The sequence below is a fragment of the Stenella coeruleoalba genome, assembly GCF_951394435.1.
Source record: "Stenella coeruleoalba genome assembly, chromosome: 11".
Lineage (NCBI taxonomy): Eukaryota > Metazoa > Chordata > Mammalia > Artiodactyla > Delphinidae > Stenella > Stenella coeruleoalba.
The window spans coordinates 26,450,460-26,466,492 of NC_137157.1; the positions used below are offsets into that span (position 1 = coordinate 26,450,460).

Genomic DNA, 16,033 nt, shown 5'->3' on the forward strand with positions numbered 1-16,033 from the left:
AAGAGCGGGCTTGGACCTCAAGTAAACTCGAAGGGCTGCTCTGGCTGAATGGAGATGGCTTCTTTTGTGCTGGAAACACACAGAAATGGACAGGTCCCTGTGAATGGAAAAAGGAACCCTCTGAATGGCTTCCTTTTGCTCATTTCAGCAAATGCAAACAAAAGAAAGACAGGCTCCAGAGAAACCTGCTCACAAAAGTGAAATTAATACCTGGGGAGCCAAGTAGAAAAAGGGAGAAAATAGTGCAGTCGGCCCCCTGTGTCCAGAGATTATTTTCACTCTTTTTTTTTTGGCCTATTTTCTATCGTGCCCTTCTCTCCCTTTAGGGCATAATCACTAATGTTGCTCTCAGCCTATTCTGTCTAGTTTATTACGTGTAATTTATTTCTGAATTCAGGCCTCTGCTTGTTCTTCTGTGTGTAACAAGGTTAATGCCTTGTAATGATGCCTTTGCCAGTTCTGCATCTCGCGACAAAATCCGATCTTGATTTAGCTCTAAACCTTGTCTCCCCTTTGGGCTTTCTTGGTTCCCTCAGAGTTGTCACTCTGTGTCTCCTGCCTGCCGTGTCTAACCACACGTCCCGCCTACACTTGAGCCCGCTCTCAGAGGGAAACTTTTTTCAGTTTGAGGAAAAAGCTACCTTGTCTCAAATGATGTTTGGGCTAAAAAAGAGAGAGCCTTGGGCTTGACACACCAAAGCGGAACCAAGGCTACTGGGAAGGGGTGAGTGCTGGGTGTGTGTGTGTGAGAGAGAGTATTCAGGGAATACTGGGCACATCACAAGGGAAACAGCTTGACCTCCTTGTAGCTCCTTCATAAATCTTTCATTGACCATAAACACCCCCCAGCGTGCACTGCCCAATTCCAGGGGGCACCAGCCATGAACTCTAGGGTGTGAATGGCACGCTCTGGATTTGAGTACCACGTGGCCCCGCCCCTACCACGTGGAAGATGGCCTGACTCAGCAAGGATCACACAGCCGCTCACAGCCACGCTGCAGCTATTATGGGAACAGCTGGAGAAAATGTGCACAAAAGTGGCCCCTCAAGTGTTGGGGAGACAGCAAAAGTCAAGTCTTTGATCGCCCAAGGTGATGAAAGGACTTCCTCATTTTGGGTTTTCTTTATGGGGCCAGGGCAAATACCAACTGGAACTTCTTACACATCGATAAAAAGCCTCTCGGGCGGTTAATTTTGTAGTCTATTCCTCTTTGGCATACACTTAAGGGAAGCAGTTTCTTCATCATTACTTACCCAGGGGCCTACTTGCAGTTAGGAAACCTCAGCAGGAGTCCTATGCCCAAGATCTGGCCCTGCTCCGTCCCTGACAGGCTGCTTGATTTGGGCAAGTCCCTGAACATCAATAACCGAATCTGTAAAATGGACCCAATAATACACACGCCCTGTCTATTAGCATTGTCTTGAGGCCCAAATGAAATCATGTGTGTGGAAATAATTGGAAAACTATCTGTATCAAGCTAGAGAATGGAAAGAACAACTATTCGCCCAAGGTAGATAGTGATTTTCTTGGCCGTTAAGGCGCCTGTCGCTTTTCCTTATTCTTCTAGAGTATACCGCACTGATCGGGTTCTAACTTTATGGCATCTGATGATCTGAAGGAAGAATTAACCTTGGGGACTCAAATGATCCAAAGGAAAAGTTCAAAGTGTGCAGGAGGAATAAAGAAGGGAAGTTTAGGGACATACCTGGGCAGCCTCTATACCAGGCAAGCATGGGGGGCGTGCAGCTGAGCCACGGGGAACATGCAAAGTGGTGAGGTCTGTATTTCACATCCTCCCACGGGCTCTTCCACCTGCTTCCCTCCCTCCAAGGCCCCAGTGTCCTCCAACCTCCCAGGCCTTCCTACTGCCAAAGTCCCACTCTCCAAGATTTATCCTTCCTTTTTCCTGCTTTGCACTCCATCCCCCATCTAAATCTCCATCCCTTCCATGTGGCTACTTTCAGTCAATTACCTACAAAAAGACAACCTGACTCGAACAAGTCACAAAAATATATGAATTGCTGATAGTGTAAAAAAATGCATTCTGCTAGATTCTTAGAGTTGGAAGAGACACAGTTCAACCATGTTCTTCCATGAGGAAGCTACTGGCATTCTAGATGGCATATTTCTTCACTATGGGGGCTGTCCTCCATGATGCAGGACTTTTAGCATCCCTGACACCTGCCCAAGGATACCAGTAGTGCCCCCCCACCATCATTTTGACTTCTGCAAAACCTCCCTCTCTCGCACTGCTAAATACCCTCTAAATAAATGGCATCCTCTTCTTTGAGAACCTGTGGAATCGCTCCCAAGATTTCAGAGTTGCTAGAAAATGATTATCTAGACATTTCTTCCCTCCAACTCTCTCCCTCCCTATCTTCCCCATCATGGTGAATGGTACCAACATCCACCCTCAGCTCCTCTCTTTCCATCAGTCCCCACACCCAATACCTGAAAAATCTCAGCTGAATTTCCCAGCAATCTTACATCTATCTTCTCCATCTCCATGGTTTCCACCCAGTCCGAGCCCCCATCATCTCACACCTGATCTACAGCAAGAGCCTCCTGGTTTCTCTCTTTCAACCTACAATCTATTCTCCATCCAGTAGCCAGAGTGATTCTTTAACGTATAAAGTAGGCCACGTTACTTCTTTGACTAAAAGTCTTCAACGGCTTTCTATCACACTTAGAATTAAACCCAAATGCTTCCCCAGGTCCTATCTGCTCTGGTCCCTGCCTACTTCTTCAAACTCATCCCTTGTCACTCTTTTCCTTCACTCTGCTTCAGCTCCCACAGTGTCTTTCTTTCAGACTCTTTAACATGTTCCCATCTTTCTGCCTCAGGACCTTTGCATATGCTATTTCTGCTACCTCCCCTCTCTTCACACCTTGTAGGCTGTTTTTTTTTTTTAAGTCTTTCAGGTTTCAAGTTCAATGTCACCTCCTCATGGACACATGACTATAGATCATCCTATCCCTATGCCAGTAGTTATTCTGAATCATAATATTCCATTTGTTTCCTTGAAAATAATTATAATTACATTGCTTTAAATTTTTTTATTTAATGTCTGTCTCCCAGTAGACTCTAAACTCTACAATAGTTTATCTTACTCTACCCTCTGCAGCATACACCTCAGCATCTGGCATGTTGTTAGCTGTCAATAAATATTTATTGAATGAATGAACGAATACATGGATCAGTATTCGAATGCTTTCAGTCATTATCTCACCAGGCAACCCTGGTACATTGCTAAGTAGGTCTAATCATTACAAAGTTCTACAAAAGTTCATTACAAAATTTGTCCCTTGCAAGCACTGGGCCTTGGTTCTGCCTTGGGGAACAATACTAAACTACCCCACATCTGCTGCCATGTAGCTTGGCCTTCTCTAAATTTCACATCCATAGTTCACTGACAGTTTGCAAAAGACAGTCCCTAGGTCTTTTGCCATCTCCATCTATAGACAGTCTATAGACTCAGTGTACTTAAAATGAGGCTCTAAGTAAACAAAATACTTTAGGTATTTTCGTATCCTCTAACCAAAGTGAAGAATAATAGCACTGTTCTTGTCCCATGATTAGAACAGCATAACCTGTGAACTGTTGCATTTGGCTAACTCTTTAAAATAGAAATATTGAATAACAAAGTGGTAGCATGCAAGAGTAGAAAGAACAAGAGATTTAGGGTAAAGAAAAATGTGGGTTCAAGTTCAAGCTCTATGACTTATGAGCTGTCTCTAAGCAGTCACTTAACCTTTCTGAGGCTTCTCCACCCACCCACCTGCTCCATCCAGTCCATTTATGGAGCACTTGGCCAACCTGACCTGTAAAAATCCAGGTGGGACTGAACTCCCTATTGTCAAACTAAGCCAATCAAATGAGTTTTGAAACAAAATGCAGCATCTTGTCATTGGTTTTCTGACACACACAGTAACGGAATGAGTGCTTCGAGTGGGGACCGCACTGACATCCACAGTTCCTGCAAAGAATTCCGGGAATCCATGAAACCAGATGAGAAAAAAATCCTATTTTAGCGAACTCTGACTGAAATTCAGCATTTCATTTAATTATGAATGCAGACCAGAGTCATATTAACTGAACCTGTGACTTTGTCATCAAAAGAAATCAGATACTTTCATATCATTTTATAGTTGTTGCAGGTATCTCAAAATATCGTTTGTGCTTATCGCTACTTTGAAATGATGGTAGCTACCGCTGCTAGGTCTTGCTATTTAAATGTGCTAAGATATATTACTCTATTTCAAATTGGAAAAAACATTTTGATATATCTGTAGATCAATATAATTGGTTCATTTCTTATTTTATGTGTTTAAAACCACTGCTCTGAGGAGGGATCTACAGGCTTCCCCAGAGGTCCACAGCACAAGGGCTCCACGGGAGGGAGGGGCACAGAGATGTTGCTAAGCCCAGGAGACTGAGACTGGGTGACACCTATAACTACCAGCTGCTCTGGGCCACCTAGCCCTCCTGATGCCTCAGAGAAGGACCAGCAAGTGGAATCCAATTTCTAAGATTGCTCGCTGATGGCAAAGGAACCTCAGAAGGACGTCAGTGCAGAATAATTAGGAACAGTTGATGTGTTAGAGAATATCCTTCTCGAGTAGACTCTTCCAAGACCAGGCTGGAGGGGCAGGAGGGAAAGACCAGGAATCCGGCCTCATTGGTGAGGGAGTCACAGGGAAACTCCCCTCTCTTTAGGCTACCTGGCTTTTATTCCTCCTATAAACACAGCTCCCGGGGCTTGGGCTCCTCTTGGACGCTCTTATCTCGCCGAGCCGTAACCACATCTTCTCCACTAGATGGAGAGCACCTTCCTTCCAGTTCAACAAATACTTACTGAGGGCCCACCGTGCAGTAGACGGCATTCTGGATGCCTGGGAAACACTGATGAGACGCCCCTGGCCACTCCCCTCAAGGCAGTTACAGCCCCAATGGCACCGTGTTGAGCCCAACACAGAGCCTGGCCCACGGCTGGCACTCCATAGAGGCTGACAGAGTGGATCCCCAATTCCTCACTTCCTGGCCAACCGCGTGCTTAATGGCCCTTTCTGCAGGTCCCAAAGATATCTAAAACTCGACGAAAATTAAACTAATTGGTCACCAACACCTCTCAATTCTACACCTTAAAAAGCTATTTCATTGAACCCCTCCTCTCCACCTGCACTGCCACCGCCTCAGTTCAGGTCTCCAACATGCTCACGTGGATTACTGCAGCCCACGCAATCCACCTCTTTCTCTCCACGTTCCTTGCGGCCACTGCTCTAGACCAAGGCAACGTTATTTCTCACCTGGACTACTTCGAGATCCCCCTGCCTCTGCTGGGGCCAATCTCTCATTCATGCCCCAAAGGGCAGCCATTTATTTAGGAATTCAAATCCAGTGGTGTCGCTTCCCTTCAAAGGCTCTTCTAAGCTTTCAGAAAAAAATACAAGCTCCTTCCCACTGCCCACCAGGACTACAGGATCCGCTGCCGCTTCCTTCCCCAACCTCTTTCCCCGACACTCTCCCCTCTCCACCTCCCTAACTCGACCACACTAGCCTTTGCTTCTTCAGAATGACCAAGTCATTTCCCCTTTCGAGGCCCTGCACTGCTCCGCAGTTCCCCCTGGGGTCGTGTACAGCTATCCCTTCTCATCTTCCTGGTGGCAGCACAACCTCCTTAAAGAGAACTTTCCCCAACACCTCAACTAACACAGCTCTCTTACGTCCTGTTATTTCTCTCAGGGCCCCCATCTCAGCCGGGGCCTTAATTCTCTCATCTGTAAAGTGGAAGTAATGACATTACCCATCTCATAAAGTCGTGGTGAGGATTAAACGAGTTCATACTGGTAAAGTGCTGACTTAGGACAATACTTGGTATGAAGTGAGTGCTCTAGGAGTGCTAGCTATCATTTTAATATAAAAATAACCTCTTTATCTGCTGCATGTTTATTGTCTACTCTGTTGATCGTTGGTACAAATATTTCCTCACAGTGCTTGGCACATAGTAGGAACTCAAGAAGTATTTGTTGGTCCTTCTAATCAGCGGTTTTGCCTCTCATCTTGCCTCATCCATTCTTCTGAGTGATCTCTCTAGAACACAATCAGATCATGTCTGCCTAGAGCCCTGCTGCTGTCCTCCATCAGCCATGGGCCATGGCTTTCACACCCTGCTCAGCAGAGTCCCAGTTCCTCTGAGATGCCACAGGGACAGGCAGGGGGTGGGGGGAGGGCGAGCTGCAGGATTCTGGGAACCTCCCCACCCCTGCTTCACCCTGAGCCCCGGCACTTGGCAATGGCCTCACCCAGAACAGCAGGTCAATGATGATTTATTAGCCTTTTTCTCATACTGAGCCTCTGGTTTAAGATTTAAAGCCCAGGTTTAGAAAGTCTGAAAACAACTGACCATCAGGATAAAATCCAGCCATCTTGGCCAGTCTTATTAAGCCCTTTGCCATCTGGCCCTGCATGCTCATTTCTGGACACTCCCCAGCCAGGGCGAGCTACCTGCGGTTCACAAGCTTATTCAACTTCCCTCTTGTGCACAAGCTGTGCCCTGTCTCTGGAACTCCCTTTCTTGCCTCTTCTACTTGGCTTTAAGCCACAGCTCCAGCATCACCTCTCTGAAGCCTCCCAGGTCCTCCCACGCTGAGTGTGACACTCCTTCTTGGGGTTTCTGCACCACCTTTTTGCTAAATCTCTCACAATCTCTTAGGGCAACGTGAAGGTTTGTTTTACTCTCACCCCTTCTGTTACAGCAGGCGTCGGTAAACCACCCGCTGTGGACCAAATCTAGCCTGCTGCCTGTTTTTCTGAACGACCCCCTGCCAAGCTAATCATTTTTACATTTTTAGATGGTTGAAAAAAATCAAAAGAATAATATTTTATGACAAGTGAAAACTATACATGAAATTCAGATTTCTGTGTCCATAAAGTTTTACTGGAACATCCCCGTGCTTGTTCATTTATATGTTGCCTAGGGTTGCTTTCACACTTCAGTGTTAGAGTTGAGCAATGGCAACCGAGACTGTATGTGGCCTGCAAAGCCCACGATATTGACGATCTGACCTTTACAGAAAAAGTTTGCCGACTTCTGCGATAAGAACATTGGCCAGAGAGGTGGAGTGGGGACTGCTGGGGTCAAATCCCCCTCGTAACTCCTCTGAGGAGACACCACGTGTAACTATTGATTAGACAGTCAAACCCATCAACTACAGAAACAGTAAAACTTAAGTCACACTTCTATTTGGTTTTGTGATAGTATATAAATTAGTATTAATTTTCTATCTTGATGAAAATGCTAAGAAAAACTATGCGCGCAATTGATTAAAAAAAAAATCTTCCCACTACCGTGCCCTGCTCCCACAAACAAGTTAGGCCCAGGATGCCTACAGACTGTGCCCCAGTGGACTTCGGTTGTTCTCTGAGCAGCCCTCAGTGATCATCAGCTATGTGCCACCACACATTCAAGGAAGACAGAGGTAGGCCACGGAGAAGCCTGAAGGGAGGTAGAGATGATTCCATGCTGCTGTAGTCAACATGGCGATCACGGTGTGGCTCTTCCACCTTCCCATTCCAAGGCAGCCCGCCCACACGCCTACTGGGGACCACTGCATGATGGGCTTCCTTCTTCTGACTGCACCTGGGGTCAGTACCTGCCCCAAGGGCAATGAATCCCTACCCTGAACGAGGGCTCATAATCTGGAGTGAAAGGATGGGCTGGACCCCATTCTCTCTCTTTCCTGGTCATTTGAACTAAATAACAGAGAAAGCTGTTGCCAGTTGGTAGCCAATGCAGAGGGTTAAATGCTATTGAAAGGCAGAGTGGGGGGATCGGGTAAGGCTGAGGCACATTCAGGTGGAGGGGGTGAGGGGCAGATGTGTGAGGAAGCCGAGGTGGTCACTACGTAGCAGGACTGAGGGAAGCAGCCACGCTAAGTCACGTTGACGATGAAACCTTAGAATGAGCACCCATCACACTTCCTGCTGTTACACCCCTTTCCACTGCCGGGAGTCCAGACCCCCTTCCCGCTCTGTATCAGCCCCATCCTAGCACTCCCAAATAGTCATGATAGGAAATACATACACAGCAGTTACTATAGGTCAGGTAGCGTTCATACGTATTAACTCATCAATCCAGACACAAATCCTATGAAACAAATAGGACCCCTACTTCTAGATGAAGAAACAAGCACAGAAAGGTTAGATAATCTGCCCAAGTTCACACAACTGGGAAGTGGCAGCTGTGGTCCCAGTCGACCTGGCTCGCGTCTGTGCAGGCAACCACTGCACAGTACTGCTTCTCCTCCTAGATCTCCATGTAATCCCACCTGTTTCCATCCACTAAATGCCCCATCCCCTTGTTTGAGCTTGCTTATGTAGATCTTTGTTTCACGCAACCAACCGTGCCTAATTAGGATTGAAACTGGTATCAGAATTGATTTTCGTAAAGACCAGATCCTTCAAGAGAATTGTGGTGTGGTGTACAGCACAGTAGAAGGCTCTAGACATCTTCCCCCGCACCCCACATCCTGGAATGAAATGCAAATAGACTGCTGTCCGAAAGGGTGAAGGAGCTAATTTAACTATGACCTATAGATTCTTGAGACTCCGACTCTAAACTCAAAAACAGTTAAGACTTCAGAAGTTTTTCTAGGTATTTCCTTTGGGCAATTAGAAGAGGATAAGGAATATAAGGGTAGTGGAATTAGCTGGTTACTTTAGATGACCCTAAGTAAAGCTGCAATGAAAACAGTGGCACAAATTCTTATCCCAGGTGCCTCAGGTGGACGACAAGGGAAACTGATACCTTACAGCTGTGGTTCTAAAAGCTGAATGTATATTAGAATCACCTGGAGAGCTTGTTAAACCACAGATTGCCAGTCCCACACCCTACTCTGAGTTTCTGATTGGGGCCCAAGAGTTTGTATTTCTAGTAAGTTCCCAGGTGATGCTGAATGCTGCTGGTCCAGAGGCTACGCTTGAGAACCCTACAAGTTCTTGAGGGGCTTTGTGCCCTACACCACAGAGCCCTCTCCTCTTGTCCGCTGAAAAGCACGATCACGCAATTAAATTATACCACAAAAGTGGCAACCATGCTGGGTTTCTATGGTCAAAGGTAACTCCCAGATTGGCAGGACCAGAAGCCTGGTGAGCCCAATGAATGGGGATTTCAGAGGAGTGGAGGATGCCAGTTAGGCTCGGACTAGGGAAGAAAGAGGCCCCAACACATCAGACACCAAGAAAAAGACAATGGTTAAGGGAGTATGAGGTGGCCAGGTTCAGGAAAGTGTGGCTGCCAACCACAGGTAGCATCCCCAACATGATCCCCCGTTTACTAATTCAACAAGTATTTCCTAAGGTGCTATGCTAGGTACTCTGGGTTCAACAGAGAACAAAACGTTACAAGGTTCCTGACCTTCTGGGGCTTGTATTTTAACTGTGGCTGCTAATAAAGACAAGAGCGCCTGTAACCCAGACTTAACAGGTTGAGATTTCTGGATTTAGTTTATGAGCTAGTTCTTCTGTCTGAGAACAAAAGCTGGGAGCCCTCCTTTAAGGTCCTGTAAGTCTCTCTGAGGTCGTTTATAAGCCTGAATACAAAAGGTGCCAGCACTACCTAGAAATTGACCACTGAGGAACTACAACCCTCCCAAAGTCTGAATTTCAAGTGCTCAAACATGCAGACCCAGAAACCCCGTTGGCACTCAAGGATTCTCTGTTCTATTGTCTTATGCCCAGCAAACAGCTGATCCCAGAGCAGTTGCAAGGGCCTAGCAGGCTCCATGTAGGACAGGATTGACACCAGAACCCAATGTCTGTGAGGCTGGACTGTCCACGGCTGTGTGTTACAGGCCCAGATCCTCAATCCTCTACCATGTATCAGTTGTGGAAACCAACCAAAGCTCTCCAGGCCTCAATTCCTCATCATAAAATCATAAACATAAACTACAATCCTTGCCCCATAGGGTGATTATGAGAATCAACCAAAAGTAAGGCATGTGAAGTGCTTAGCACAAAGCCTGGCCATAACAGTCATCCAGCAGTAGGAGCTATGATGGCTTTTCCCTCTAAGTGGTTGTTGGGCTTTTTAAATCTCCCTTGCATATCACATGTGTGTATGGGGGTAAAATTCACCATCTAGTCCGTAGACTGCAAAGTGGCTAGACAGGATCATAACAGAAACTAAAGAAGAAATAAACATTGCAGGAAGGCTGTGGATTTTGAGGTCAATAGGGGTCACTGCTGAGTGGCCCTGGAACATCACTTCTGCATGCAGTAGCTAGAAGTGTCTTGGGTTACTGTCTGCTGGAGAGCATGTGAGTGTTTTGTGGTTGTCTGCATGACAGTTAAATTATGTCAGGCTTTGGAATTATGTGAGTGTGGAGGAAGCAGGTGTGTCCCTCCACAAGTGGTAGAATGAACTAGAAGAGTCAGTCCTGTTGGCCAACACAGTAGGAAACATGCCACCCTCAGTAACTATAGAGGGGGTGACCACCACGTTTAAACCACAAGCAACCCCAGGACCCAACTATGGTGGCCAAACAATCTGGAACAATCAGACTTCAAAACTGAAAAGTGTACACACTTTTCTACCATATGCCAAGGGTAACAGGAGTTCAGAAACAAGAGGAAGTTAACTTGTACATCATTTGAAACATTCACGTTTTATGTTAACCCAAGCACATAGATATGTTATGGAATAGAATGAAAAAAAAAATCACCTTAAGTTTTAAAACACACTTCAAGGGGTACCCTCCAGCCTCAGCCCCATAGCCTAGGGGAGGTTGGTTACTGCCGCTAATTAGGGGACTTTGAAGGGAAAGTCTGAAGCACCAAAGTGGTGGAAAAAATACAGAAGTAGATATTGTGAGACCTGGGTTTACGCTGGAGGCCCTGACGCTTCCTTTGCTCTCTTGAGCAAGTTGCTTAAGTGATCAGCTTCCTCATCAGGTAAATGAGAATGTTCCTCAGAGAATCAACCTTAGACTTGATGAGGGCCTCAAAAGAAGTAATGTATGAGGAAGTGCCGGATTATTAGAGAGTGTCTACAGAATTCGGCGGCCTGGGCACGTTCACAGGCTGAAGCTCTCCCGCGATAGTTGTGAAAGGAGATTCAAAGTTGGAGGCAAGACAGACAAAGTCACGGCCCAACGTGTGAACGGCTGAGGACACACTCATTGCACAAGCATCTTGTAAATTAATCTTTAGCGGGAGAAGCTGAGGGCCAGCAAATCAGCCGACAAGAGATAAGGAGAGAACCAAGAAATGAGAAAACACAACCCAGTCACTCCTGTCACTTTCCTACCCATGGTTGACTGAAGATGGAAAATAAGAGCGAGTCATCCAGGGGTAGCGGGAGGAGGCAAGCAAATCTAGCCCCTGGTGCTTTGCTGCCTGAGGATTACCGTTAAAATGACTGTGTCTGCTCTGGAGGAACCACTGTTAGAATCTACTGAGGCTCCCTCTGGAGTGTTTCAAGTTTTGTCTATCTTAGGCACCTGTAATTCAGCATGCCTTTTCCAAAACACACTGAAAACCTGAAAATAAAACACAGAACAAATGCAACCCAATGACATCATTGTTCTGAGTGACAACCAGGGGCACACTGATCCCATAGCCCCATTAAACGGGGCTGCCACCTGCTACCGTCCTTTCAATGGCAGAATCAGTGGCACCCAGCACAGAGCACAAATATTTGTGGAAGTCTCTTACCTGCCTATTTAATAGATTAGAAAATTGTCAGCGTTTTCATCAAAACGACCGCCTTTTTTTTTTTCATTCAAAACCTCTCCTGAAATTCAATCCCACTAAGGCTTTTTAATTCATAAGAGCAGCAAGGAATTTACTTAAAGAATCATTGCAAAACTCCAAGCTCCTACCTGTGCAGCTGTGACAAGCTATTGTTTGAACCGGAGTATATTATTTAACTCGGATGACAAGCTCAGGGGGTAGAGACCCCGTCTTTCAGAATCCGCAGCTCTGAGCACGCTGGGAGCTCTCCATGAACAGCAGCAGCAAGGCGTGCTGTGGAGGGACCTACCTTAATTATTTCTTTTTCCAATTCCAGATTTTTGGCCGCAAGTGTTTATCCCTTGCTTGATTTCCAAGGGGCAGCTACCTCCCAGAAGCTCCCCGCGAAGATGGATCAACAGCTCTCTGACTTTCCCTTCCCCTCATCCCAGCGCAAGCAGGAACACCTGATCAAGCCAAAATGTGGCTTCTGAGTGAGTGCATTCAGGGTGCCTACTGGGCTTGGAAGGGAACTAAGTCCTCCAGGCCCCAGTGGGTAGAGAAAGGCGGTAAAGAGAAATGTTTTGGCTCCACGCATCTACACAGCTGTCAGATGGCAAAGCTTGGACTTCCACTGTTATCACCTGCTGCGGGCCTCCGAGCTGTCTTGTCATTAACCCCGGAGACCAAGTGTGCCTAAAGCTCGACACCAAGTAATATGTAGGGGTTACTTTCAAGTCTTTCAACGGAGAGGTCGAAGGTGATGATTTTTGCCAAACTTGAACTGTTACATAATAAGGCTCTCACAAAGACAGATATTAAATGTTAAATTATACTTGTATAGCAAGACGGAGTCATTTAGGGAGCATTATGTGTTATTTATGCTTTAAAATAATTACAGCAGTAACTAAATGAAGGCATTATGCGTGTGCCCCAGTACACAGGTAGTGGGCAAGGAGGAAGAAGCAAATGACCATTCTAAGGGGCCTTGCAAGAGACCTGTTTTTTCCTTCTGGGTAATAGGGCTAATATTTGGTAAGATGTGCTCTGCGTGGCTGGGGATGGGAGTGTCTTTCCATACACTTATTAATATACCTTACAGCCAACGTCCCCTCTATGCTTACACAACAAATGTACCAACACAACACGTTTTTCCAAGTGGAGACTTCTCGCCTTCCTCTCTGACGCATTTCATATCAAAACAATGGCAACACCTGTAGCCGTTCATTTCTGCTCTCTGATTTCCGTCCAGTTATAAAGGAGGCGCTCAGCAGGCTCCCCTCTCAGGAGCCATATGCGGACTTGACGTGCCAGCAGCCTTGGAAGGAAGACGGCCACGGAGAACTGCACAATGGCTCCATAATCCCCATCAACTGAATCCTCTTGAACCGCCGCTTTATTTTCCAGTCAAAGAAATGCCCATCTCAAGAGTCAAGCTGTGGCTGCCCTGGGAACCCAGGGGAAACCTCTGCCGTTTGCCTGGGAGGGTGGTGCCTCTGAGCCGCGCGATCTAGTCAGGCAATCTGGAGCCCAGAAACTGCCTGAAGTACCCTAATACTTTCTCCTGCTCTCCCCTCTAGGGCGAGGCTTTTTACCCACAAAGCCACCTCCAGCCTGCTCAGCTTCTCCCCCCAGCTGGAGATCACAGCTCACGCTCAGCGGAGCCACAGCCCCGCCCCCTTGCACGGGGTCACGCTGAGGGTTGTGTTCCCGCAAGCCTGAGCCTCTGTTCCAGGCTAGCGCTGACCCATGTCGAACAGGCTACCAACTCCTCAGACCACATCACACGTGTTACGGGGTTGGTGGGGGGAAGATGGGGGGCACAAAGACTGGGGTGTGGCAAGTCCTTTAGGTTCTGGGGCTTCTCTGCCTAGGGCACTGTGTTTGGTAACGCCGTTGAGGGCAAGGCTCAAAGCCACACGCCCGCTAAGACCACACACCTGGGGAAGAGATTAGGGAAGGGCGGGGGAGCGGCGCGGCGAGGCTCAGACCCAAACAAGCGCCCATGTTTGGACAGAGAAGGATGGCAATGGGATGCAGCCACCAGAGTTTTGAGCCTAACTCCTACCCTCGCCACCTCCCTTCTTACACTCCCTCGGGGACCTCTGGCCGTGCTTTAGAGTAGCCCGAGGTCTCGGAGACCGTAAGACAACGGCCGTCGGGCGGCCGCCGCCGGGCTGTGTAAATCCGGGACCTGGTAAAGGTCAACCCTCTCCCTCCGGCTCTGCCTCGCCGGCGGCTCCGCAGCAGGAGCGCTCCCCGCAGCGTCACGGGGTTAGGACTTACGCAGTGGTTCTCAGCCTCGAAGTCCCAGCTGCAGGTCTTGGTGCGCGCCTGTATCTCCCTCATCCTGAAGAGGCAGAGTGCCGTGGTGGCGGGGGAGCGCCTCTCCTGGTCCCCTCCGGTGGCCGCGCTGAACACGCCCGCCCAAACGTCCAGGGCCTCCACCAGGCTGGAGGAGAGCAGCAGGCGGCGGCCGTCGGGGTGGCCGTGGCCGCAGTCGAGGGCTGCCTGGCCCTGGAACAGGACCTCGGAGCTCTTCGCGATGCGCGCCATACTGGGCCAGCCGGTGGCGGCGCCGCTCGTGTAGTTGTAGGGGTAGTAGGGGAAGTAGACGCTGCCGTTCCAGAGAAAGGCGTCCACGAAGTGCAGGCTACCCCCGCCCTCGCGCAGCTTGAGGCGTCCCGTCTCCTTCGTGGCCAGGCTGCGCCCCTCCGTGTCCTTGAGCGCGATGGCCGTTTCGCGGTCGGACGCCGCAGGGTTGCAGCGACTTGCCGTCTCGGGCTCGGGCAGCACGTAGGTGGCGGCCACCGCCAGGTACCAGCTGTTCGTGTCGCCCGCGAGGTACACCACGCCAGCCGTCGAGCCCTGCGGGTGACACGACACCACCTCGGTGCCGTTGCGCAGGGAGCTGCGGCTCAGATTACCCAGGGGTCGCACCTCGCAGGCGCCCCGGTCGAAGGTCCAGCCGGTGAGCAGCAGCCCCCCGAGGCCGGCCGCCCCCTCGCGGTAGGGCAGCAGCAGCTTGCTGAAGCTGCTCCCCGGCCGGGGCCGCGCGGGGGGCGTCAGCGAGACGGGCTCCGTGCAGTTGCCCGCTTGGTCCCGGTATAGGCGCGAGAGCCTGTGCTCCAGGCTGTAGTCCAGCTGGTCCAGGCAGCTGCCGCTCGCCACGAACACGCCGTCCTCCCGGCTCACGGCGATGGCTCCGATGGCTTGCTCCGACCGCCACACGGGCTCGTCCGCGCCCCGGCCGGGCGCCGCGAACGCCAGCAGATAGGCAAGCAAGGGCAGAGGCGCGGCGGGGCGCTGGGGGCGCGGCGGTGCCTTCCTCCGGGAGACCTCCATGGGGTTGGGGGGGCCGCCCCCGGGCAGGGCGCGCGGCGGCGACGGCGGCTCAGGCGCGCGGCGACTGAGACGCGGGCGGCGGCGGCTCCTGCGCGCGCTCGGGCTCCTGCGGCCGCCCCATCCCAGCAGCTCGCCCGGGAAGGAGAGCGGGGAGGGCGGCGCGCGGCGGGCTCGTTCCGGCAGCCTGTGCAGCAGCGGCGGCGGCGGCGGCGGCGGCAAGCCCTGCGCGCTCCGGTGCCGCTTCCTCCTCGCCCTCCTTCTCCGGAGAGTTCCTCTCTGTGCAGCGCTGGCGCTCGAGGGGAGGCGCGGAGGGGAAGGGAGGGGACGGGCGGAGGGGAGCGAGGAAAGCGGGGAGGGCTGGAGAGGTTCGGTGCGCTTGTGCGTTTCACTTTCCCATTGTGAAAGTGGGATGCAACTAGCCCCCTTCCTCATCCTCTTCCTCCTCCGCCCTCCGCCCTCCGCCTCCTAGCCGCCCGCCCTCCCTCCCTCCCTCCACGCCCATCTCCCTCCCCTCTTGATTCGGTGAGATAGGGAGGAGGGAGGTCTCGTAATTTGGGTTACTGTGTAGGTGGCCTCTTTCATCTATTCATAACAAAGCTGAGCCGCCTGCCGCTGCCGCCGCGGCCGCCACCATCGCCCTTTGGCTCGCCCGGGGCTCCCGGGGCGCGCTAACAGTGCACCGAGCTGGCTCCTGCGCCTGTCCGCCTGCGGGGCTGTTCCAACGTTCGGGTTTTGTTTACGAGAGCAGCGGGGCCGGGGGCGGGGGGATACGCAAGGCTCGGGGAACTGGGACCCAGGACCCCGAAGGGTTGCAGCTGAGGCCCGGATCTCGGGCCACTGGAAGGCTGCGAGGGCGGCTGACAGGTGTGGAGCGGCGGGAGGGAGGCCCTGGGGAGGAGCGCGGGAGACGGTGGCGAGCCGGAGGCTCAAGGGACCAAGGCGCCCCTGTGACAGGG

The 16,033-nt window shown here is 50.3% G+C and overlaps 1 protein-coding gene across 1 annotated transcript in view; it reads right to left on the reverse strand.

Annotated features, from left to right (window-relative positions):
- PLXNC1 (plexin C1) overlaps positions 1 to 15,340 on the reverse strand; it is a 141,882-nt gene extending 126,542 nt beyond the window's left edge. The window contains exon 1 of the mRNA XM_079937189.1: positions 14,019 to 15,340. Coding sequence (XP_079793315.1) covers positions 14,019 to 15,077 — 1,059 coding nt within the window. The 5' untranslated portion in view covers positions 15,078 to 15,340. The remainder of the gene's footprint in view (positions 1 to 14,018) is intronic.
- Between the last annotated feature and the right edge of the window lie 693 nt (positions 15,341 to 16,033).